Genomic DNA, 25,265 nt, shown 5'->3' with positions numbered 1-25,265 from the left:
AGTGATAACTTATACTTATGTCAAATCACAAAATCATAAATTAATGATTCTGTGAATCATTAATTTATGATTTTGTGATTTGACATAAGTGAATGCTGCCTTGTATTCCATGATTGCTGTAACTGCAAGGCATTCATCTTCAAAAGCGGTAAGAAATTTTAAAATGTTTTCCTAGAACCTTTGACCAGGCTTTCAATATGGATATAATGTAACTATATCTTCCGTACATACTAGTATTGCCTGATATATGAAGTCTGTAATTTCTGCTGTAGATACTAACCAATGTTGGGTGAGTAATATTCACAGTGTAGATAATATTTAGGAAATTCCACTCGTGAAGGTCTAGGCTAAGAAAGGAAGATCCTTAAACTACTTTCCATCCTACTGACTGGGATAAAATAGTGGAAAGTTTTGGAATTTATCTCTCCTGTTATTAAAGTAATAGAAACCAATGCCTATTTGGCCAATTTGGGACTATTAAGTAAGCTGTTCCTTAGTAGGTTATGAGTTTGCTCAATCCCCTTGAAATCTGGAACTATGGAGGAAAAGGTATATCATCCTCCATTTGTTCCAGTCTTTTAGGAAGACATCTCTTGCTGTTGCTTGTCTGGCAGTTTGTGATTCTCATATAGAGCGAACAGGTCCACTTCCATATGTGGAAGCATATTGGCTAATTTCTGAAAGAGTGGTTGTCTAATTTCACACTGTTGAGGCTGTCATTTTCCTTAATAGGGAGTCTACTATTACACTGAGAGACCCCTAAGGTGAATTGCAGACAAGTACCACTTCTTTCTTGCCCCATCGAAGGATGGCTAGCATTACCATATTGAGAGGAGGTGAGTATCATTCCAACCTCATAAAATAGGACAATGCAGTCATGTTGTCTAGAAGCAACTAAATGTCTCTCTTCTGGAGGTCTGAGTTTTTTGAGAGACAAAAAGACAGCCATCAGCTCCAGGAAATTCACATGACAATTCTTTAGAGTAGCTGAACACCTCCCTGCCACCTGATGCTCCTCCCAACCTGTCAACAAGGCATCTGTGTGTATTGTCATTCATACAGACTGAGGAGTCAGGGTGACCTGCATCGCCAAAGATTCCTTCTGGGATCAAGGCCGAAGTATCTCCCCAACTTTTTCAATCTTTTGATGAGGTCGGTCTTGCATCTTGTTTGTTGCATGCAATAGCTAGAATATGTTCACATTCATTTGCTGTAATCCAAGTATTGAATCTATTATTGATGCAAACTGCAACAAGCCCGTCATAAATTCTAATTGCCGTTTGGAAAATCTGGGCTCTGCAAGGCACATTTTGAAGACTTGGCTCATTATGTTTCGAGTATGATGGGGAGAGACAATGAGCCGTGAAAAGTATCCCAACACAGTCCCAGCTACTGAAAGTGTCTGCTGGGTGTGAGGTGGGGTTTTGCCAATGTATCATAAAACCTTTTGACTAGTTAGTTGACCACTATTCTTAGGTTTTTCAAGCACACCTTTTTTGTGGGCTCCCAGATCGACCAGGTCTCTAAGTGGGCTGTTAGTTGTATTTTTTATTTCTCGAAGAACCATTACTAACTTTGTCAAATCTTAGGGCAATGTTTAGCCCACAGGACATGACTTTGAACCTGTACATATCTTTCCCTATACAGAACCTTAGGAAGGGACAGAAGGGAACGATGACAGTGACGTGCCAGTATGCAGCTTTCAGATCTAAGTCCCTTTTAGAACAATTGAATGCACTAGGGCAATGGTAGTTATTCAGAAAATATGGAAAACATTTTGCTTGTTCATTGTTGATAGGTCTGGGATTACTCTTCGTTTGAAGGAATCAGTTTTGGGGACACTTAAGAGAGACATGCTTGTTGACAAATACCCACATGTTTCTCTATGGCTCTCATTAACAGCAACTTTCTGAATGTAATATTCCAGGAGGGGAAGGGTGAGACTGTTCCCACCCCAGCATGTTTAAAATTAATGTTGTGTCCCCATAGGGAAGACTTCAATTGTCTGTGGTGTCATTGAAGTTGAACCCTCAACCATACCAATCCCATTAGTATCCACCTCTTCCTCTACCTTTGCCCTGATATGCATTCCATTTGTTGCTTTTCTACTTCCAATAAGAGGGTCTTTAGACCTTGTGAAAAGTTTCTTGCTGTTGTGATTGAAGGCTTACCTTTTTAAGTGAGCCTTTTTGGGTTGGGTAAGGGGAAGTTTTGGATTTTTGTTTCCTAAATTCCCCTTTTTCCCAAAAGAGAGTACTCTCATACAGGTCGTACATGAAGGATTATTATGTAATAATGAAGTTAAATTGGGAAGTGACTAGATGGAGCCCTCCAATGTTTCCATTTGCGCTTTTATGCGCCACTCTAGCAAGTCACGTCGCAGGATGCTTGCCGCAGGGTTCTCATAAGACTTTTAAGCACAACAGCAACAATTGTTCTGGAACAATTTGGAAGACTTTTATTGGCAACTTCCAGTAAGGGGGTAGAGGTTCCAATACTAAAGAGATGGATCCTATTACAAAATTCTGCATAGGCTGTTGCCTGTTGAAATTCTTCTCATAGGGGTCCTAAATTGCTATGTAGCTATAAATAAAAGCTTTTCCCCTTCAGAAGAGAGCTGCAGTGTTGCCCATTCCTTGGTGGAGTTTTCTAAAACTGGGATGACCAATGCAAATGGTTTAATTCTGCCATTGTCTCTGGTCTTTTCATCACCATAAACTTCTGAAAATCTGTCTTTATAAGATTAATAATTTTGAAAATGAAGGGACAGAAGTCTGGAACTTTTGGTGAGCACCTTTGGTCCCAATAAAGGATGTCTTCTATAACTTTTAATGTTATAGCAGACAATGGTAAGAAGACCATTTCTGTTAGTGGTCTTTCACATGTACAGCTTCAATCCAATCATAGTTTTTTTCTCATTAATTAGATATTTACTATAGGAAGAGAACATGTGCAGTGATGAGTCTAACCAAGGATCATAAGTATCATCAGGGATGAGTAGGTATTGGAGCCTCTATCACATTTTGATTTGAAGTTATGTATTCAGAACTGACCAATAGTGGTTTCCAGTCGTAATTGTAATTCCAACACTAGACCTTATTTGGGCAGCATTTGCATCCCCTCTCACTTTTGGGTTGCAGGATGCAGTACTTTTACACTTTGGAGTGTACAGGACTAACTTAAATTCCTTTTTGGAATCATGCATCATGTGACTCAAACATTGCTGTTCCATGGCAACAACATTTTTGGATGTTATTCATAACTTCCTTGCAGAATTGATCAAATACCGCAAATTGTGTATCCCTTCTGGGAGGGCTTACTTAACCTGGATGAGCATCTACAGCTGAGCTGCAACTGCCTGTTCCCCAGGGGGCAGAGGTCCTGGGTGAATTACTATAACCTCTGAAAATGTTGTCATTTCCATTGGGTTCAGGTGGATCTTTGTATCCCTTTTTGGGGAAAGGATCCTAATTTCCTTACAGAATTGATCAAATGCCACAAGCCATTTATCCCATTTGGGGAAGTTGCACATTTTGACTGAGCTTCAACAACTGAACTGAAGTCCTGGGGAAATTATAAAACCCCTACAGAAATATAGTAATATCAGTCAGTCAGATGGATTCTAGTACCCCTTTTGGGGGAAAAGATCCTTTTCAGCATCGATAGCTGTAAATGGGTATAGAATTCCTTCTATAAGGTTTCTCCCATGGCTACCTGATATGTGTGTCCCTGATCCATCTGGAATCAGCAGGGTCATTTCAGTGTCAATGCCCACTTCATATTTCATAGTAAGAATGTCTCCCCCATGTAAAATTCCCCTATTTTCTCCGTGGGGTTTAACCTGGAAGGTATTGGGGACTGATGTTATTAGGTTTTTGCCCAAACATAAAACACCTGGGAGATACTGGGGACTGATGTTAGTGGGTTTTGACCCAAACATAAATCTTGATCTGAGAAAAAAGGGTTACACATCTGCTGCTGGAGTTTTTCCGGAAAGATATAATTTCCCCTTTCTTTAGTCTTACTGAACAATAGGAATCACCAGGACAGCTTAAAATGAGCAGTATCATCCTTAAAACTTGGTGCCAGTAGCATACTACAAGTTTCATATATATCTGTCGACCAAGCAAATTTTAATTGATTTTTACAAGACTATACCCATGCAAGTGGTATGAGCCATACCCACTGGCTCAAAATGACCTGAGCAATTTGATACAGAACACTTGAACTGAGGGTCCTGCATAATGCCAGCCCTGTGGTGATATACAGCAGGTTGTTATGAGAAGCCAGTCAGTATTAAATTATTAGTGTAGTTCCTCATAGTTTCCATACTTGTAATAGATTCTGTTAGAAATCTATGTTAACTTAAGCTCTTCAAGCTTTTGACAGCTGTATATGGCTGTACAGTATTAGTCTTTATACACTAGGTAAAATTTTAATTTGAATTGCCATACCATTTGGACTAATATCCTAAGTCCTAATTTGTTTAGTTAGCCCAAGCCACTGTTTTAAATGGCTTTAGGTTATTTAATTATGCCTGGGATACTTTTTATATCCAGTCCTAGGCTACTTGGGCTAAACTACCACTTAGTACACCAACAACAGGATGTTTCCTAAGTTGTTCTCTCTTAGCCTAGTATGTATTGGATATTGCCTAATCCAGAATATCCTAGATCAAATGTAAAGGTTATATAAAAGCAAGAAATTACTTACATGTAAATTCATAGTTAGGCTAACATCTTTTGTCTAACTCAGATTGTTTATATCTAGCCCTAGGCTGCTTGGTCTACTATATAAAACAGTAACTTTCTAATATGAAACTCACTGATGCAAAATTTTACTGTTAGGCGATCACCTGGTATAGGTTATTGTCTAATCCTGATTAAATTACCTTGAAAGATATGGGATAAATCAGGTGTAATTTGTAGCCTTCAAGATAGTCTACTACCTCATAGTCCATTTGGTCTATGTATTGTTTTTGGTCTACTATCACCTAGCCTAGTTTATTGTCTAATCAATCTAAAGTGCTTATTTCCCTTTTAAGGGTTAAGGGTACGCACATGATAGCCTAGAGTATTAAGACAATGTAAATCTTACCTTGATTCAGGTTACTGTCTATTCAAGGTTATTTTTGTTCGCCCTTAAGGATATATAATCCTAGGTTATAAGATAGAGACAATATATCTGCTACAGTTTAGCTAACATATTCTCACTGAATCGATGTAGATTGTAATTTACTGCCTGGTAGGCTATTGCTGACATCGTTATCTGAAAGGATTATCTATATTAACAATAATTATGGAACATTTCTTTAGATAAAATTAATAAATAGAATAATAAATTTTTCAAAACAATTTTTGCTTCTACAGATAGCTATGGATCACAAAATGTAAGAAGCGCCGATGTATACTACTGACGAAAAACTGCTTTTCACATACAAATAAAATTATTGTTCCAGGGTCTAACATACAAATAAAATTATTGTTCCAGGGTCTAAACTAAGAAATTTTTAACTGGAACTTGAAATTATGTACTCAGCTTTCAAGTTGGAAGTTTCCATGAACTTCAGTAATGAAATCAATAAGCGAAGAAATGACTCTCGGAGCTAACAATCCTAAATCATAAGCGCTGACATGTACTGGCAAAAAACAACAGTTTATGGCTTTTTATGCACAATTAAATCATTGTTCCACATTATAAACTAACATATTTTTTAACAAACTTAAAAAATTACACTTAGCGTTCAACTTCTGTTTCCATGAACCTCGGTAATGAAATTAATAAGCGAAGAACGAAATTCTCTGAGCTAGCCTAAACATCATAAATCACAAATAAGCTGATTACAACTTTTCATACACAGTAAATCATTGCTCCACAGTCTAAACTGAAAAAAAAAATTTTTTGACTGGAACTTATAATTATGTACTTAACTGAATCACTAAGCAAAGAACAGACTTCTCTGAGCTCTGGTTTCTTGACGGACCAGAAAAGGAAGGGCGTCTTGGAAGGATTCTGGTTGTTGTATGTAAACAATATGACGGAGCGTGTGCACAAAACCACTTCTTCTTCTTGTGGTTTTGACGTAGTAGGTAAACTGGGTATTACCGTTCGCAGTGGATAATAGAAAGTGCCCTCTTATCCTGTGTCCATTTATACTCTAGCCCGTGTTATAATGTTTATCATTACAACACAATACCTGGCCAAAAGACGACTTAAGACACCATGGAGCTTTGGATAGACCATGGAAAGGGTAATCCTTGAGGCAAGTTCAAACAGATCATGGAAGATGGTTGTCATATTTTTTTTTTACTTTGTCTTATTAATTGTACCGTATTTTATTACAGGTTTAGTTGACTATGATTATCACACATGTTATAACAGTACACAAGAGAATATTTTGTCATTTTATCACTGCTGATGTTTCTCTAAATCACTGTAAAAAAATATTTTAAATCTGATTTTCATATACATGGGAATTGTTAACATTCTCATGCAGCCATAGTGCCCTTCAATTCTCCTCCCTGAGCAGTCACTGTATGGCAATGTTGCATCAGTTTCTCTCTCTCTCTCTCTCTCTCTCTCTCTCTCTCTCTCTCTCTCTCTCTCTCTCTCTCTCTCTCTCTCTCTCTCTCTCAAACAGTATACATATCCTTAATAAAAAAACAACAGCAAAATGTCAATGAAACATTATTTCACTTACAGAATCCATGCATTTATACTGTGCTTAGACTTGGATGTAAAAACCATTTTCTCTCTCTCTTATATTTTAATAAAAAAAAATACAGTAATAAGTAATTTTAATTAAAAAATACAGTAATGAGTAAATACAGTGTTGCTCTATGATAAAAAAAAGCAAATTAGTGAAAGTTCCCCATGGAAAAGTGAATATAATTTGTTCTACAAAAATCCACAAAAGTAGACCGCGGAAATGTGACACACACAAAACCGGGGCTACTGTATAAATAAAACTTTTTTAGGTACTGTGGAGGCCAAGGGACTTGGGGAATTATGTGCCTCTCTAGGCCTCTCAAGAAAGTAGAGTGTTTTATGAACTTATTGATCACTCAAAGGCTATGTGGGAACTGTCGGTATCTGCTCTGACCATGCCTGGGATGACTTACCAGCCACAGTGTCTACTAGCTGTAGGACTGCTCTTACTTTTTTGATAACCCCTCATGCAGCATTGGGATTGTGTCCCCGGGACTGCTGTAAAGTACATCATCTCTGAGTGATGTTCTCCTCTACATGCTGTTGTTGAAGGTGTGCTCAGCAAAATCAAGAGGAGGAAGTTGTCACTGTTGTCTTCGTTTTTGCCTTAGTCGTCGAGTTCTGTCACCTCCTCACCTTCTTCTCCAAATCTAGCAAGCAGAGGAAGAGGAAGGTTCCTTTATATCCTGCAGGAAGTATCATAGAGCTTCTAGTGGCTAGCCCTCTCGTAGCTGAAAGGGTTGGTCTCTCATTAGCATGAGTTCCACTGCATCCATTGCTTAGTGTATGGGCAGAACTGCTACCCAGGGTTCTTTGGGACCCCAGTGTACTGGTACTGGCACCCAGTAGCATGCCTACCTGGACCACCAGTGCTGGCCCTGGAAGCCTGCTTACCTGGCCTACCAGTACCAAGCCTGATCTCTTGCTGGTGGTACTGCAGCGGTGCAAACAATACCTGAACAGCACCAGCCTCAGTAGTCCTCCAAACCTGGCTTTTGGTACCATCCCTGGTCTCACACTAGCAGTACTGCTACTTCTGTTGCTGAGTGCACGGGTGTAACCTCTATCTGGGATTCTTCAGACCCATGTATTGGTCCCAGTAGCCTGTCTACTTGGGTTGGCAAGGGTTCATGGTCTACGGAACCGGTCCCCACTGCCAGCACACGCCACAGCTGGACATTGTCATCACAGATTGACGACTGCCCACAGCCTCACTTACCTACCAGGACTTCGGTCTTCAGCAGGCAGGGCAAGGGTTCTCACGATTTCGCTCTTGTTCCCTCCTCCTCCTCGGAATTTTTTCAGGAAGATTGGAAAAACAGAGATTAGGGCTTGGGACCAGGAATATTCTCGCTCTCATCCCAGACAGTTACACTGAGGTCTAGTTCCTGGTCCGGTCCTCGAACTGGACAGGGCATCCAGTGAATGATTAAAGAGATCACTAGGGGCTCTGGTGAGGGTTTCTCTCCTACACAGTTGCAAAGGTCTATTGTGGAGATTAGAATGATACTTTGTCATTTTAATGATCTTGAAGAAGAGACATTATCTTCTTTTGCTCCATGCTTCCCCAGACAAGAGAATTTTCCACGGTCCAGCTGTTTGTGTAAGTCACTTCCTTAGATTCTAGCTCAACAAAGGAATATGTTCTCTCCAAGAGATCACTGCCATCTATTACACTGACCCAGACCTGACTCCTCTGTGTCCCAGTCTGTCACTAGAACATCTCCATGCAGAGGGAGTCTCCGTATTGCAAGCACAGTCGCATTTCAGTCATTCTCATAGATAAATCTTTGGGTCCTTCATTGGCCAAGATAATTTTTTCCTCAGGCATCCATATACCACCTAAGGAGAATTCAGACCTCAAGAGACTATTACTCTAGGTAGGAGATAGTGGAGACAAACTTGGTGCAGTTGTCTTTGTCAACAAAATGCCAAAAATCAGGCTTACATTCCTCCAAGGTAGCCAGATTTTACACTGGGGGCTACCAGAGGGTGCTGAATGCCATGAGATCCACATGGCTAGCACACCACAGCCAAAGAAAAAACAGAAGAGACCTTGTGGCGGGATCACAAAAAACAAGTAAACCCCCCCAGTTACGTTAATTGTACCAGCTAACAAAATTTCCCACACTCACACTTTCCCCTTTACGTTACCTTTAACCTGCAGGACAATTGGTTCAACAAAATACCAAACACACAAAACACAAACAGGTACTCACCTCTGGCTTCTGCTACTCAGGGCTAGGCTGTGCTGTCCACTGGATATAGGCTATAGGCTAGCCGACAACCAAACACAAACTAACCATCCGAGACCCACAACCCCACAAAAACTCAATAACCCGACAAATCACTGCAGACGAACACCAACACCCCGGAAGAACACGACAACCACACGACTTACAGAAGCACAACAACCCGCCAAAACCAACCCTGCCCCAACTACCACTCACAGACACCGAAAATGCACCACCAACCTCCTTAACCTTGGCATTACAATTTGGTTTTGAGTCAAGACAGTTGAAGAACACCTTACTCAAGTAACTTCATTCATGAACGTGTAGGTTTGCATTCCCATAAGAACAAACATGGTTTTGTCAACATACACAGCCTGTTTATCCAATTATTCTTCCTTATCTCTTCCAGAACCTCATTTGACTTCACGATCTACTGGGTATTTACCAAGTTTTTTCATTATGTATACAGTTCTGCATATCATTAATTTAATCAAAAAGCACTTCTCCCAACAAACCAGATTTGTCGTACAAGGGTCTGACTACAAGAATGATTCAGTTAGCAACAAAAGATCTATGGGAACATAGGGGCTTGTCCCAACCTACCTGAGCCACTTTTTATTTCCTTCTATAAATGGATTACAGTGCATGGATTTATGAATGGTATACAAAAAATATATTATATGCTTAGGACCACTGGCCTCATAAATTAGTCCCGTAAAGTAGGACATTTCATTCAACATTTAGCCACTTGCAGTGATGAAATTTACCTATGAAAATGTGAATGAACAAATATGGAATCTGAGATCAAAGGCAAAGTACTGTCATACAAGTGATGAATTAAATGCTGAATCTGATGTTCCAATACATATTCTTATTTCCAGACAGTTGTTGAAGTATACTAACCCAAGAGTAGTTTTGCAATGAAGGCCACTTGATTTCCCTGAATAAGCACTTGGGTCATGCCTTGAGGCTTATTTTCAGCTGGTCCCACACTAGTGCTTGCAGCCACACCGACTTGTATTTGATGAGCAAACTCATTTTCATCAATACCAAACATATTAGCATTATATACTAAAGTAACCTGCAATTTGAAAGATATAACCATAATTAGTAAAATTGTTAGAAAGTTTGGTAGTTTCATCATTGTTAGAAAGTTTGGTAGTTTCATCAATGTGAAAATTGAAGTTTAACACGAAAAATTAGAAATGCAAGTAGTAAATAATTCTCAAAATTCACATCCAACTCTCAAGAGTGATGTTATTAAAATCTGAAACACAAATGTACAATCATTTTTAATATCATAAATACAAACCTTTTACTCAAGTTAGCCAAGAGGTCAATATTTTTTAAAGAAGTTATTTACATAATTCTCTTGAGCAATGCAAGTTATAGGAAAGAGGAAAGAGACAAATTATGAAGGTTCCTGCAATATGCGTGAGAAGGGAAATTCTGCCATTTTTGCATCATCTGCTTTGGGATGTTTATGGCATCCAAACTTTTCACCACAACTTTATTACCTTAGTTAGTGGTCACAACAAACTACTTGATGATGATGATGGTGATGATGATGATGAGCCAAAGTTATGTAAATGTACACATATTTAAATTTAAAACTAAGGATAGCTTTCGGGATTCCCAAAAGCTACCCTTAAAAGTTTTAAATTTAAGTATATGCACATTTACATAACTGTGGATTTGTTTCTCCATTTGAAGACTCGTGCTACTATGAGGATTTTTTAATAATAATACAGTGGGCCCCCCGTATTCGCGTTTTCCAGATTCGCGGACTCACACATTCGCGGATTTCTCTCGGGAACGTTTCCCCGCATTATTTGCGGAAAATTCGGGCATTCGCAGTATTTTTCTATGAGAAATATCCACAAATTCTTGGTTTTTTTTATAAATTTCATCATTAAATGCCCTTTTTGTGATAAAACTATTAAAAAAACCAAGTATGAAAATTTTTAGTGGTTTTTCTTGAGTTTTAACTAACAAAATAGGCTGTTTTTAGCGTTTTTATAGGGGTTCAAAAGATTCGCGGGTTCTAACTATTCACGCATCCCCGTGAATACTGGGGGACCACTGTAATAATAATAATAATAATAATAATAATAATAATAATAATAATAATAATAATAATAATAATAATAATATACAGACAGGAGAATGACAAGCAGAACAGAGGAATGACACAACAAACCAATGCACAGACTATACATGACACAGACTAAAGAACTAGCTAGCGATGACACGTGGCAATGGCTACTGAGGGGAGAGCTCAAGAAGGAAACTGAAGAAATGATAACAGTGGCACAAGATCAGGCCCTAAGAACCAGATATGTTCAAAGAATGATAGATGGAAATAACATCTCTCCCATATGTAGGAAATGCAATACAAAAAATGAAACCATAAACCACATAGCAAGCAAATGTCTGACACTTGCACAGAACCAGTACAAAAAGGGGCATGATTCAGTAGCTCAAGTCCTCCCCTGGAGCCTATGCAAGAAACACCAGCTACCTTGCAGTAATAAGTGGTACAAGCTCCAACCTGAAGGAGAGATAGAAAACGATCAGGCAAAGATCCTCTGGGACTATGGTATCAGAACAGATAGGGTGATACGTGCAAATAGACAAGACCTGACGTTGATTGACAAAATCAAGGAGAAATTATCACTCACTGATGTCATAATATCATGGGACAACAGAGTTGAAGAGAAAGAAAGGGAAAATATAGATAAGTATCAAGACCTGAAAATAGAAGTAAGAAGGATATGGGATATGCCAGTGGAAACTGTACCCATAATCATAGGAACACTAGGCATGATCCCAAGATCCCTGAAAAGGAATCTGAAAAACTAGAGGCTGAAGTAGCTCCAGGACTCATGCAGAAGTGTGTGATCCTAGAAATGGCGCACATAGTAAGAAAAGTGATGGACTCCTAAGGAGGCAGGATGCAACCCGGAACCCCACACTATAAATACCAACCGGTCGAATTGGAGGACTGTGATATACCAAAAAAAAAATAATAATAATAACACAAACACTTTGATCGCATGGGTGACCTTGGCTCACAGAGTAGGGCTCCATTTCCAACTACGTACTACTTTTTGATCACGGTTCCATCAAGAGAGGATCTTGAATATCACTGAAAACTGATAAGGGGGAAATTGAATCCAACAACAGCTACTTGAGCCAAGGAGGCACCATTTTAAGAATCACTGTGCCAGTTGCCACCAAAAACCCTTGTGCTGGCAATAGAACTTGATGAAAATAACTTTCTCATATTTGTTCCATAAGGTTCCTAGTTCTTACTCCTGAATCGTTGATGAATGTAGATATCTACAATAAAACTCTTTGACCGTTACAGTAAACTGCACTTCTTGATTTCTTGTTTTCAACATTCATGAAGTGTAACCTGCTTATTTATTCTCCTGTTAGAACATGGTCTGAAGATTGACACAAATGATGCAGTTACGGGACAAATTTGGATACTACACCTTTCCCTCCCTTTGGCCTAGTGAAGCAGGTACAGGGGGAATTGTGAATAATGTCCAATATCAAAATGATCATGCTTGCTCCATTTTGGCCCGAGCAAGAGTGGTTCACTGACTCTCTAGATATGGTCATCACGCTCATCCATTCTCACAGAAACTTCTGTCACAGCCACACTTTAGCTTTTGGTTTTTCTATTCTGAAAGAAATTGAAATAGTCACACTTTCACAAAATCCACAACTGCTTGTATCATAATATCATCATGTGAAGAGGTTGGCCAGCAAAGATTCATAGAGAAGCTCTTAAGATATCACACCAGCTGCAACCAAGGAGGCACCACCTCAAGATTCACTGTGCCAGTTGCCACCAGAAACCCTTGTGCTGGCAATAGAAGTTGTTCAAAATCTCTCTCTCATATTTGTTCCATAAGGTTCCCAGTTCTTACTCCTGAATAGTTGATGAATGTAAACATCTACAGGACTCTGACAGTTATGGAGAACTGCACTTGTTGATGCTTTCAACATCCATGAACTGCAAACTGCTTATTTATTCTCCTGTCAGATCACAGGGTCCGAAGATTGACACAATGATGCAGTTACGGGACAAATTTGGATACTACACCTTTCCCTCCCTTTGGCCTAATGAAGCAGGTACAGGTAGAATTGAGTACAATGTCCAATATCAAAATTATCATTCTTGCTACATTTTGGCCAGAGCAAGAATGGTTCACTGACTTTCTAGATATGGTCATCAGGCTCAGTGTTCATCCACTCTCACAGAAACTTCTGTCACAACCACACTGTAGCTCATGGTTTTTTACTCTGAAAGGCACTGAAGTAAGTCACACTTTCACAAGTTCCACAACTGCTTGAAGTCATAACATCTTCATGTGAAGAGGATAGCCAGCAAAGATCCCGAGAGAGGCTCTTGAGATATAACAGCAACTGCAATCTTTACACCAAGCAATGCTTCATTAACTAAAGTTTATTAGAAGTGAGCCAAATTTGTTCATTGACATAAGACGGGGAATACTCCCTCACTCAATTACTCTACTTCAGTAATAACAGATTTTTTGTATCTATCTCTGTAAGCAAGAGAAATTATCTTTACAAACATCTGCAATAAAAGATAAGGAATGCACTTTATCATCCATTCCCATCTGGATTTTAGTTCTAATCAAGATATCTCAGACCTGATTAGGCCTTTAGGTCAGTCAGTTCCAAGAGCTTCTGCAAAAACTCATAGCAGAGATTTGCCCCTGAGGGTGAAAAGCCTGGCATAGCCCCAATTCATATAATCTGATTAATTGTCCACAAAGCCATTTTCCTTCCAGTTCCAACCTCTTCTGGTGTAAGCACCACACCACACCTGGAAATGTGACCCCCACAAATACTGGACATCTATATGACTCCTTTGTCCCAGGATTTCATTGCCAAAATATAATCTTCTAGTGCCTCAGACTAGACACTTCTCCATTTGCTATCCCTACTTTGCCTATTGTTTTCTTTCCTGGTGAGGAGCTTCTTGTCCCATCATTTGTACTCCCAAGATTTTCTGTTCATGGGTTACAAAAGAAAGAAATTTTTAAGAATACAATCTCTTGGTTTCCCCTGGGGATCACCAAAGCCAACTCTGGTGTGTCAGATGTTAAGTATTGCAACTTAAGGTAAATGAAAACAAGGTACAGTGGACCCCCATATTCCCGTTCTCAAGATTCACCGACTCACGTATTTACGGATTTCTCTATGGACGATATCTACCCATTCACGGGAAATTCACATATTCGTGGTATTTTTTTATAAGAAGTATCCACAAATTACTGTATTTTCATATAAATTTCATAATTAAATGCACTTTTGTGATAAAACTATTAAATAAATCAGGTTTAAGCATTTTTAGTGGGTTTTCTTGAGTTTGAACTAACAAAATAGACAGTTATTAACATGGGTTCTAAGTATTCGCGGACTCTAGCAATTCGTCAGGTGCATGTGTGTGGAAAGCATCCCCCGCAAATACAGGGAGGTTCACTGTATATATGTTTTGTTGCATGGCCTTTAATACCTAATTTGGTATTTGTTGCATTCTTTAAGCAGGGACTTCAAGATACTAATCTACATTTCCTAGGTCCTATTTGAGATGGATGTAACTCATGTATTTTCATTTCTCTTGCACTCCTAATGGCACTGTTATCCAGGTTACATTTTTCTTCCCTCAATTTTTGGTGACAGCTTCATCATGCTCATGCTTGCTGACTGATGGAAGACACTACTAAAAAAGAGCAGGAAGCTTACTAAAAACCTCAGAGGAAGGTAAGGTGATAAAAAAAAAAACTTCAGCACCAAGATGTAAGAAGACGTTTCTATGATTTGGAGAAACTTTAAAAAGGATTTGGGGATTAAACCTATTGAAGACCACTGTGACATCCTTACACAACTGATGGTATGTTTCTATCAATCTAAAAATAGAGGAGAAAGTTTTGTATGACCTACAATCTAAGTGTCTTCATACCAGTCAGTAAATGAAGGAAGAAGTTTCCTATGATTGGACAAGGGATTTTGAGAGGATTAGAACTCCTGTTTGTTATACGTACTAAGTCAATGAACTTTGCCCTCTTGGCCTGATAATGGGACAAGGTAGAAGAATGACAAGGGCTGGCAATAGCCAATGCAGTGGCCTTCAAAATTCCTTTTTGTCAGAGGCTATGCTTGATAACTGCCACCTAAAAAAATTTAGGACTGAGGATACTGACAAAACCTGCAGATGTGAGGCTGCTTCAAAAGAATCTTTCAGGTTGGGAAAGTCAATGACAAGATCCAGAGGTTCACAACCCGCTTATGCTGGGGTCAAAAAGGATCATCAAAGGTCAACCAGAAGCCTGCCAAAGCTTGAAGTTTCTCCAGTAACTGTCCAAAAATAAAAATGGTAGAAAGACTTAACATCCAAACCGTCTTACAACTGCAGCATGGCACAGGCTGCCCATGAAACAAGATCCAGCAGGGTAGACTTAGATCTTGCTGAGGAGATTGGAACAAGGAAGTGCAAATCAATAATGTGGCCAAAAAAAAGGGAGTCCTCCATACTTACCACAAGGCTCCATTTGTCTCATGAAAAGACCACTCCCTGCTGAACACATCTGTCACCACATTTCAGGCTACGGGAACAAGTGAGGCACTAGCTCTCTACCATCAGCAGGCAGATCAGCTCTGACCATGTTCCTTCTGATGCCTCAGGCAGTGGCATTGTTTGCTATGACCACGTGGCTGGTACCATTTCTGATGCCACTATAGAGAACAATGTAGGCTTGATTAATAAACAATGTACAAAATTAATAATATGATCGTGTGGTAGAGGTGTAAGACTACTACCGTCATAGGTCCTGCATGTCGTAAAATGTGACTAAAAAGGACAGCTGCTGCCTTACAGTCTTACTTTTTAGTAAAAGGCTGGGCCCACCACCAATAACTGTAGAAAATCCTGCCTTCCAGTCTTACTTTTTAGTAAAAGGCTAGGTCCACTGCCAATAACTGTGGAAACTGCTGCCTTGCAGTCTTACTTTTTAGTAAAAGGCTAGGCCCACTACCAATAACTGTGGTTGATGACAGCAAGGGCATGTGGTCATAAAAACCCCCTTTGCCAAACAATAAACCATGCCTGATGATACCTTTCATAGAAGGCAGTAGAGAAGGCACATCAGGCAACCGACTCCTTATGTAGGGATGACGTTGGGAAAGAAGGTACAGAATTAATAATGACTCCAAATTTCTGAGTTTCATGGGGTATCATTATTCACAGATACCTACTAATGATGTTTTAAAAATTTTGTCTGATACCTTAAGCTTAGGGACCAGCTGGACTCACCATTTTTAAGAGAATTTTAAGAGAAATATGTAAAATGTGTAAAAAAATGCAAAGATAAAATTTTACTCCCATAATTTTGGTATGGGAATGAGCAACCCTTATCTCTAGTTTTAAGATTATGTATGGAGAATATTTTTGAAAGCAGAGCAATGAACTAAATAATTCCATACAATGTAATGAGGTTCAGGTAGGTTGATGGCATGTATCAGGCTAGGGAGTGAAAGTGCAAATACATACTTTCTTTGATAAATTAAATAATTGGTCTCATCCATAAAATTCACTATGGAAATGGAAAATGATGATAGCTTACCTTTTTATGGATTGCTAAGTAGTAGTATTGGGTTTGAATATAGTGTACAGAAACCTGACCCATATTTCTGCCCACATACATTTTTTCTAACTAAAACAATAAAAAAAAATATGTATTCACATAAGTTTTTTAAGAGAAATGTACATAAACACACCTGGATGCAACCTGCACAGTTAAAGGATATTTTATGATGAATAGTTTTGTGTAAAACATTTTTCTTTTTTATACTTTTAAAATTGTTTTGTGTACTGTATTAATAAAATATTGTATTTGCTAAAACCTTTATAACAGAATTTCTAGGCAGTCACATTTGCAGTTCCTCAAGAGACATATGAAGCCTGGCTTGAGCATTGAACTTGCAGGAGTATGGCCCTGTGGGATTCTTCAATATGAATAGGGTTCATCTTCTGAATAATAAAAATAATTATAATAATAAGTAGATTAAGTTATGCTTGATGGAGAGAAATTCTACCTTAATTTTTTTTCCAGACATGTTTCAGATATAAACATCAGGTCATGCTTTAATGATACTGAAGGTGAAGATAATTTGAATTCTTTCGAAAACACCACCTTATTTCTTCTTACTAATATGACTTGCCAGCCTGGGTTCAATTTAACATCACCAAAAAATGGGAAAAACAAAAGCCATATTCTCAAAACATGAAAAGGCTATTGATGGCAAAATTAACAATCTTAAATTAGAAAGCAAGAAAGATGAGCAGTGACACTAGGTACATATAAAAAGGCATTCTCCTAACAATCCACCAAGCAATTTTGTCTCTCTAGTCAACCTATTTAGCACACTGAGAAAAAAGAAAGCATGAAATAGTAAAAGTAAAGAAACAAGAGTTCAAATATATTCTCAAGTGAAGGAATTCAAGTGCAATATGGAAAAACCATGGTACAGAGGCAATGGCACACCTCAGAGTCTGAGGGCATGATTCTTGATCATCAACTAGCACAAGGTTTTCACAAAACACTTTTCCCTTCTAAGCTCATGGTAGTCTGCATTGGAAAACATTCTGTACCACCCTTCACAGAATCTATCTGTAATTTGTATTTATCCCACTACCAATTGTTTTTATTAATACTCCTTTATATCTAATCACAATATACAACATATATTCACTCTACCCTACACACGCATTTTAACTTAGGTATGTCAGTATGCAAATAGAAATGCACAACAAATATATACAAACCTAAATATTTGAACATTCAAAAGATGACAAAATGGTATTAGGCAGGCTAAACATTAAAAAAAAAACCTTTATAGGAATCCCAACTGACCTTTTTATTGCCAGTTCTTTTAGCAACCACAATTTCTATTGGATCCAATTTTCCTTTTCTAACAATGGGAACAGCCCCTTCTCTAGTGATCCTCACTGCTGGAGACATCTTTCCTAACATCCGGGAGAATACCTCATCCCACCGCAAAGTTTCTTTATAACCCTCTTTCTTGTTAACAACTGCTTCATGTAGCAAAGGGTTAAGAGTAACATTTCTGTAAAAAAACAATGCAAGATTTTAATAAATAAATATTTTATTTACTTATGCCTTAGTGTACAACAGGTACAAATGACACCCCCTCTAAAAATTCCTAAAATGTTCTAAATATGATTGGTTTAAGAGATAAGCACAACTAACTGACAGGAACAGGTATTCTTGATCTGTTCACAGCAACTGGAGCTTTGGCTGCCTTACCAGCATCCTCATTTCATTTGTTTACAAGTGCAAGGACGTAACTTATTTTAACCTTTACACTGGCTTCATATAATTTGTTGGATGAAAACCTAAATTTTAGAGTGTATATAGATTTTTAAGAATAATATTGATAAGATTTTAAAGTATTTCTAGTCACTGAAAAATGAAATTTTTATAATAAAATTTAAGTTTTATATATACTTACCAAGTACTTAAAAACTATTGTGCTTTCAAACAGCAGCCTAAAAATTCAAAATTCGTGAAAACTATTCAACTGCCTAGGGTCACTTAAAACCCCGCCCACTTTCGGGGTAAAGAATGGAGTGATGTGGCAGAGTTCAATTGTTTTCCCCTAATGTCCATGTGAGGGGAGGGGGGGAGGGCTCCACTTCAGTAATTACTTGTTAAGTATAAATAAAAATTAATTTTATCATAATAAATGACATTTTTAAATATGTAACTTACCAAGTAATACAAGTTGAATTCACATTGACAGCATGATGGATACATGGACATGTTCTACCTCAATACATTAGGAAAGTAATGACTTTGATAGCAGAAAGTTGCCAGCACTGTACCTGCCAGCATTGGTACAATGCATGTTGTTTCCTTACCTGGTAAGAGAGCGACTGCAGGTGGCTATTACCTCCATACCTCCAGTCAGTGCACATCTTAACCTGTAGTGGCATGGCAGTACTATATAGCCATGTGTTGCCTCCTACTTTAGTAGGGGACTTTGCAGCGAAGGAGGTACTCCGATAGATAGCAAAGTTAAAATGTGCCCTTGCCATGGGCATAGACCAGAATAAAATAATACATACAATGCTGTCATCTGCACTGTAATAAAGAAAACCATCCCCAACCACTAGAAGAACTGGTGGGTACTCCAGGTAGCATGTACCCTCCGGCTCACCTTGGACCCAACACGCCTTATATCAAGGCAAGGAGATAGACAGAAAAAAACCCCATGCTTCCACCCACAACACCATGCCAGCTACGGATAAAAGTCCTAACAAACTACAATTTTCGAAAACTGATTCCACTTCCTTGAGATAACACAGTGCGAAGACTGATTTGCAGTTCTAATACACTGATAGAAGAGAGGGACATGTTATGCCAGAAGGCATGAGAAGTAGCCATCGTTCGAACCTCATGTACTCTAACCTTAATTAAAGATATAAAGATAGTGTCCTCCTGAATCCAAGAGTGTACCTCGGAAATTAAGTCTCTCAAGACTAGGAGATTTCATTTTTTGACATCAGACAGGAGGGGTTCTGGATGGAGCACCACAAAAGGCTAGAGGGGCCTTTAATCTTCTCAGTCCTCTTAAGATAGAATCTCAAGCTATCACTGGGCAGAGAAGTCTCTCCTCTTGCTTGAGACCAAGGATGTTCGATAGACTTTTAATGGAGAAGGAATGAAGCCAGGGCTTGGAAGGGTCTTCGTTCTTAGCAAGGAGCCAGAGCAAGAAGGATAATGCTGCATCTCCCTGTGCAAAACCTACTCTCTTGTCAATGTTTTGGAACTTGCATGACTCATTTGGCAGTGGCTAAATCAATGAGGAAGAGAGTCTTTCTAGTTAAGTCTCTTAGAGAGACTGAACAGAGGGGTTCGAAAGCTGGCCTCAAGAGCCACTTCAACATTACGTCGAGATTTCATGAGATGTCTTCCGATCTCTTTTGTCTAGTCATATCGAAGGATTTGATGAGATCATTAAGGTCTTGGTTGGAGGAAAGTTCAAACATTTTATGCTTGAAAACAGAGCCTAGCAAGGATCTATACCCCTTAATAGTAGAGGATAATAATGACCTCAAGAAGAGCAGGAAGTCAGCAGTCTGACTTACAGATGTCTCAGAAGAAGAGATGTTATGTATATATCACATCATCTCCAGAAACTGTCCATTTAAACAGGTAGATGGTGCTAGAAGACGGGCCCATGCATCTAGCAATAGCCTATGCAGCCACTCTTCAAAAACTTTTCGCTTTGACGAGGATCTAGACAGTCTGAAGCCTGCTACGGCCATAGCGGACAACCCTTGGTGGAACCTATTGAAGTGGGGTTGTTTGGGAAGAGAAGGGTTTTGAAGAAACAGTCTCAGAAAAGACATAGCAGATCTGGGAACCATTCCTTTGTCGGCCAGAAAGGAGCCACTCATTGAGGTGCCTTGATGAGAGGAGAACTTATTTAGCCCTCTCTGACCATGCCAAATGGAGGAAATGCATCGATGTCTAGTCTCAACCAGTCCTGGAGCATGGCATCCGTCGCCATGCCAGAGGGTCCGGGGCTGGAGAGCAGAAAAGGATGGATGGATGGATGGATGTATGATATTTAGGGTAAAAGCCCAGGCACTTGGGCCAAGAAGGCCATTCAGCGGGTAGCCAATGATTCCTGGACAATGCAAACAAGTAGATCAATGGGTACCCCAAAGTTTCCATAGATCACTGCATACCAGAGGGTCCAAGGTTCATTTCCTGGGAATAACTTGGTTGTGGTGACTTGACTCGTCTTCCAAGACGTTAAGTTTCTCTTGAATGTAGCATGTGACAAGGGTGACCTGGTTCCATTCTGCCCAGAGTAAGAGTTCTCTGGTGGGCCAGTGGCTTAATAAAGAGAGAACGAGTGAGTGCCTCCATGCTTGCAGATGTTAGTTAGAGCCAAGGCCCAGATGATATTTATATAGAGGTGTCTCTGATCCGAGGACCACATTCCGCACACTTCTTGGTCTCCTTCTTGGTCTCCTAGAAGGGCTCCCCAAATTTGGTCTGACACATCTGCATACAAGCTTAAGTTGGGGTTCAGAGGTAGAAGAGATTCCTGAAGTAGCCTTCCTTCGCACAGTCACCATCATAGGTCTGCCTTGATCTCCTGTGTGATAGAAAAAGTGTACGAATCTGGATGAGTCTTCCTGTCCCAGTTGGCATTGAGAAAAAACTAAAGAGGTCTCATGTGCAGTCTGCCCAACATCACGAACTGCTCAATGGAGGCCAAGGTGCCCAGGAGACTCATCCTCTGGTTGGCCAAGCAGGCCTGGAGAGAGAAACTGATGGACTTTGCGGAGGCATGAGTCAATCCTCTTGGGGGATGGGAAAAACTGAAAAGTCTGAGAATTCAATACCATCCACAAATAAAGAATCACCTATGTCAAAGACAGTTGCAACTTCTGCTTGTTGATGAGAATGCCCAACTCTTGAGTCAGGCAAAAAGTTGTCTTCAAGTCGTCTGTGCACCTTTCCTTTGACTGAGAATGAAGAAGCCAGTCATCCAAATACAGGGAGATGTTGATCCCAAATGGGTGAAGCCACTTGCCGGGAGGAGCAACTACACGAGTGAAGAACTGAGGGGGTGTCAAGAGTCCAAAGAATAAGGTCTGAAACTGAAAAACTCAGTTTTGAAAGATGAAACAGGTACTTCCTGGAATCCAGATATATGGGGACATGAAAGTATGCATCCTGCATGTCTAGGGAGATCATCCAGTCGCCCCAAAAAATGGAAGACATGATGAACTGGCTCGTTTTCATATGAAACTTTGCCTTCAAAACAAAGAGATTCAGAGCACTGACATCAAGGATGGGCCTCCAATCCCCAAGACTTAGGAACTACAAAGAGCCGGTTGTAGAACCCCTCTGACTCGTGACACTCAACTTCTCCTACAGCTCTCTTGAGTAGAAAGGAGTCGGCTTCCTGTGAAAGGGCCAAGAATCTCTCGGAGCCTTCTGAGAAAGATGTCAAAACTCCTTCAAGAAAAGGAGGTCTTTTCTTGAAGGGAATGGAATATCCCTCCTTCAGAACTTGAATTATCATTGGCTCCACACCTCTGTGACGAAACAGAGGTACTTCCTGGAATCCAGATGTATGGGGACATGAAAGTATGCATCCTGCATGTCTAGGGAGATCATCTAGTCACCCCAACAAACAGAAGACATGACAAACTGATTCGTTTTCATATGAAACTTTGCCTTCAAAACAGAGATTCAGAGCACTGACATAAAGGATGGGTGACATCAAGGATGGGCTTCCAACCCCCAATGACTTAGGAACTACAAAGAGCCAGTTGTAGAACCCCCTCTGACTCGTGACACTCGACTTTTTCTACAGCTCTCTTGAGTCTTGAGTAGGAAGGAGTCGACTTCCTGTGAAAGGGCCGAGAATCTCTCGGAGCCTTCTGAGTAAGATGTCAAAACTATAGACTTAACTAAAGGAGGTCTTTTCTTGAAAGGAATGGAGTATCCCTCCTCCAGAACTTGAATTATCCTTGGCTCCACACCTCTACGACTCCATTCCTCCCAAAAGTGGAAAAGTCTGGCTCCTACAGGAGCATGAAGGACAGGTCTTTCATTTCTTGGAAGAAGATTTGAATGACGGTTTTTTAGCTAACTTCGAAAAACATAGGTTGCTCAGTGGTCTTGACTAGTCTTTGTTTTCCTCTACAAAAGGGCTAAGGTTGAAGGGAAGAAACAGACTTGGAAGAGAGGGAAGGTTCCTTTGGACACCAGCAGGTCTTGGGTAGATTTCTTCTGGAGGTCAGACAAGAACTCCAGAACGGTGGACTGTAGAAAGAGATACTGCTGGTCATGAGGGGAAAAAACAGAGTGGACTTCTGTGTGACGGTAACTTATTTTTTGGTCTTGTCTGCACAGGACAACACATCTAACCAGTCAAAGGCCTGTGCACTTATTGATTACTAGATCTTGTACAGATTTTCCACCCCAACTTCCCCTTCAGGTGGATGGGATTCTTCTGAATTAGTCTAAAGCTTTAACTATTCTTGTGTAACTTTTGACCCACATCTTACTTTAGAAAAACATCAAATGAAAGTATCAGCAAAAGCCATACAAAAGTTAGGTATTGTATGTAAAGCCCCATATATCTATAACAGTGATAAAATCAATGCAACCTGCTTTAGATCACCTGTCTCCTTTACTAGAATACTACTTTTCTCTGGAGTGGATGTCTGCTTCTGACAGAGATTTATCACTTTTAGACAGTGATTCATGGTGGCAGATTTCTGTTTCTTAACATTAGTAGTTATGACTTGGACCTCTTATGGATGGTTTATTGCATTCTAACAGAGATCTTTCACATTTACAATTGATCCCTGATCCTCTTTCCCTGCCAAGAGCAACCAGATTTGCTGAACAGCAGCCCCTATATGCAGTAAATGTGCCTCACAGTTGAATTTCTAAATTTCCAAGGTCCTCTATTACTTACACCATTGGGCTTTGGAACAGTCTCCCTGAGGATGTTGTGCACTTGGAACTTCAGAAGTTCCAGCAAAGCTTCAATGCATTACTACCCTAAAAGAATTCTTGTATTTGAATAATTTAGTACTTATTTGTTATATACTATTTGTTAATTTTTTTTTTAATAACTGATCTCTTCTTTCTGTATTTCCAATTGCTTTCTGTTAATTCTTTCAAATGAACACCAATTACTTCCTTTTCAATTATCATAAGCTCTGTATTGCTTACAATGATTTCCATCTCTATCTTCTCCAATCCTCTCTTCACTCTTTTTAACATTTCCACAAACACTTCCTTAATTTTGCAGTTAGCACTAGGTCATCTACATAAAGCAGTTTCAAGGGGTCCCCTTTTCTGCACTGGTAAACAGCAAAGAGCGCAGCACAGATATGGGATAGACACTCACATTTATCTTGTATTCTTCTGATACATCTGCTACTGTCTTTGCTGTAAATCTAATGTTATGTTAGAGCAGGGGTCTCCAAACTTTTCAATGTAAGGGCCACATTATATATTTCCCACATTTATGCGGGCCAAAAAAAAAATCAGTGTCAGTAATTTAATTTCTTCAAATATTACAGTATAAACATGGAAAAATTAAAACATATCTTGTTGGAAAAAATCAGGGTAAACTAAATAGATTCCTGCCTTTAGTATTATGCAACCAAATTAGTGTGACGAATGATACTGACGTTTTGACTTCAAAATTTCATTGAAATCCGGTTCCAGATTAGATGAGCCAATTGTAAGAATTGATTTCAAATGATCATCAGACAAATTTGCTCCATAGTTAGATTTTACATACTTCATTTTGGAAAATGTTTGCTCACACAAGTATGGTGTACCAAAAATGGACACAAAACTACAAGCAAACTTTATCAAATTTGGAAACTGATCTTGATCCAGGCATTTATAAAACTCAATCAGATTTCCTTCTCTATACTTATCTTTCAGTCTGTCATCTGCCTGGAGATCAATAATTTCCATTTGAAATTGCTTTGGAAGATTTTCAGCATTGCAGTCAAATGGATTATGAAAGAGGCTGATTTCATTAGCTTTGGCATCAAGGTCAGCAAATCGCTCCTGAAACTGTTTTTTCAACTCTGAAATTATTTCATTTGCAAATGAAGAAGGAAATTCAACTTTATTTTCTGCATGAAATTTTTCACAACATGGAAATGAGCAAAATTCTTAACTTTCACCTGGCCTTCAAGTAGCGCAAGTTTTGTTCTGAATAACTTGACATGAACAAAGTAGTTTGCCGGGCCAGATGAAATTATGTGGCGGGCCGGATGTGGCCCGCGGGCCATAGTTTGGAGAGCCCTGTGTTAGAGCAACAGCACTAGCTAAAAGTCTTTCAGGTACCCTTTACTTTGTAATGACCATTTGACAGTACAGTGGACCCCCCGTATTCACGTTCTCCGGATTCGCGGACTCACACATTCGCGGATTCCTCTCGGGAACGTTTCCCCGCATTATTTGCGGAAAATTCACACATTCACAATATTTTTCAATGAGAAATATCCACAAATTCCTGGGTTTTTTTTATCAATTTCATCATAAAATGCACTTTTTGTGATAAAACTATTAAAAAAACCAAGTATGACAATTTTTAGTGGGTTTTTCTAGAGTTTTAACTAACAAAATAGGCTGTTATTAGTGTTTTTATAGGGGTTCCAAACATTCGCGGGTTCTAACTATTCACGGGGGGTCT

The 25,265-nt window shown here is 39.2% G+C and overlaps 1 protein-coding gene across 1 annotated transcript in view; it reads right to left on the bottom strand.

Annotated features, from left to right (window-relative positions):
- LOC135209026 (eukaryotic translation initiation factor 2D-like) overlaps positions 1 to 25,265 on the bottom strand; it is a 247,724-nt gene that overhangs the window by 12,850 nt on the left and 209,609 nt on the right. Inside the window, exons 11-12 of the mRNA XM_064241561.1 lie at positions 17,897 to 18,110; positions 9,846 to 10,023 (exon numbers count right to left, since the gene is read on the bottom strand). Coding sequence (XP_064097631.1) covers positions 9,846 to 10,023; positions 17,897 to 18,110 — 392 coding nt within the window. The remainder of the gene's footprint in view (positions 1 to 9,845; positions 10,024 to 17,896; positions 18,111 to 25,265) is intronic.

The sequence above is a fragment of the Macrobrachium nipponense genome, chromosome 37, assembly GCF_015104395.2.
Source record: "Macrobrachium nipponense isolate FS-2020 chromosome 37, ASM1510439v2, whole genome shotgun sequence".
Classification (NCBI taxonomy): Eukaryota; Metazoa; Arthropoda; class Malacostraca; order Decapoda; family Palaemonidae; genus Macrobrachium; species Macrobrachium nipponense.
Note: the sequence above shows the minus strand (reverse complement) of the source record. Positions and strands in the feature narration are given on the sequence as shown.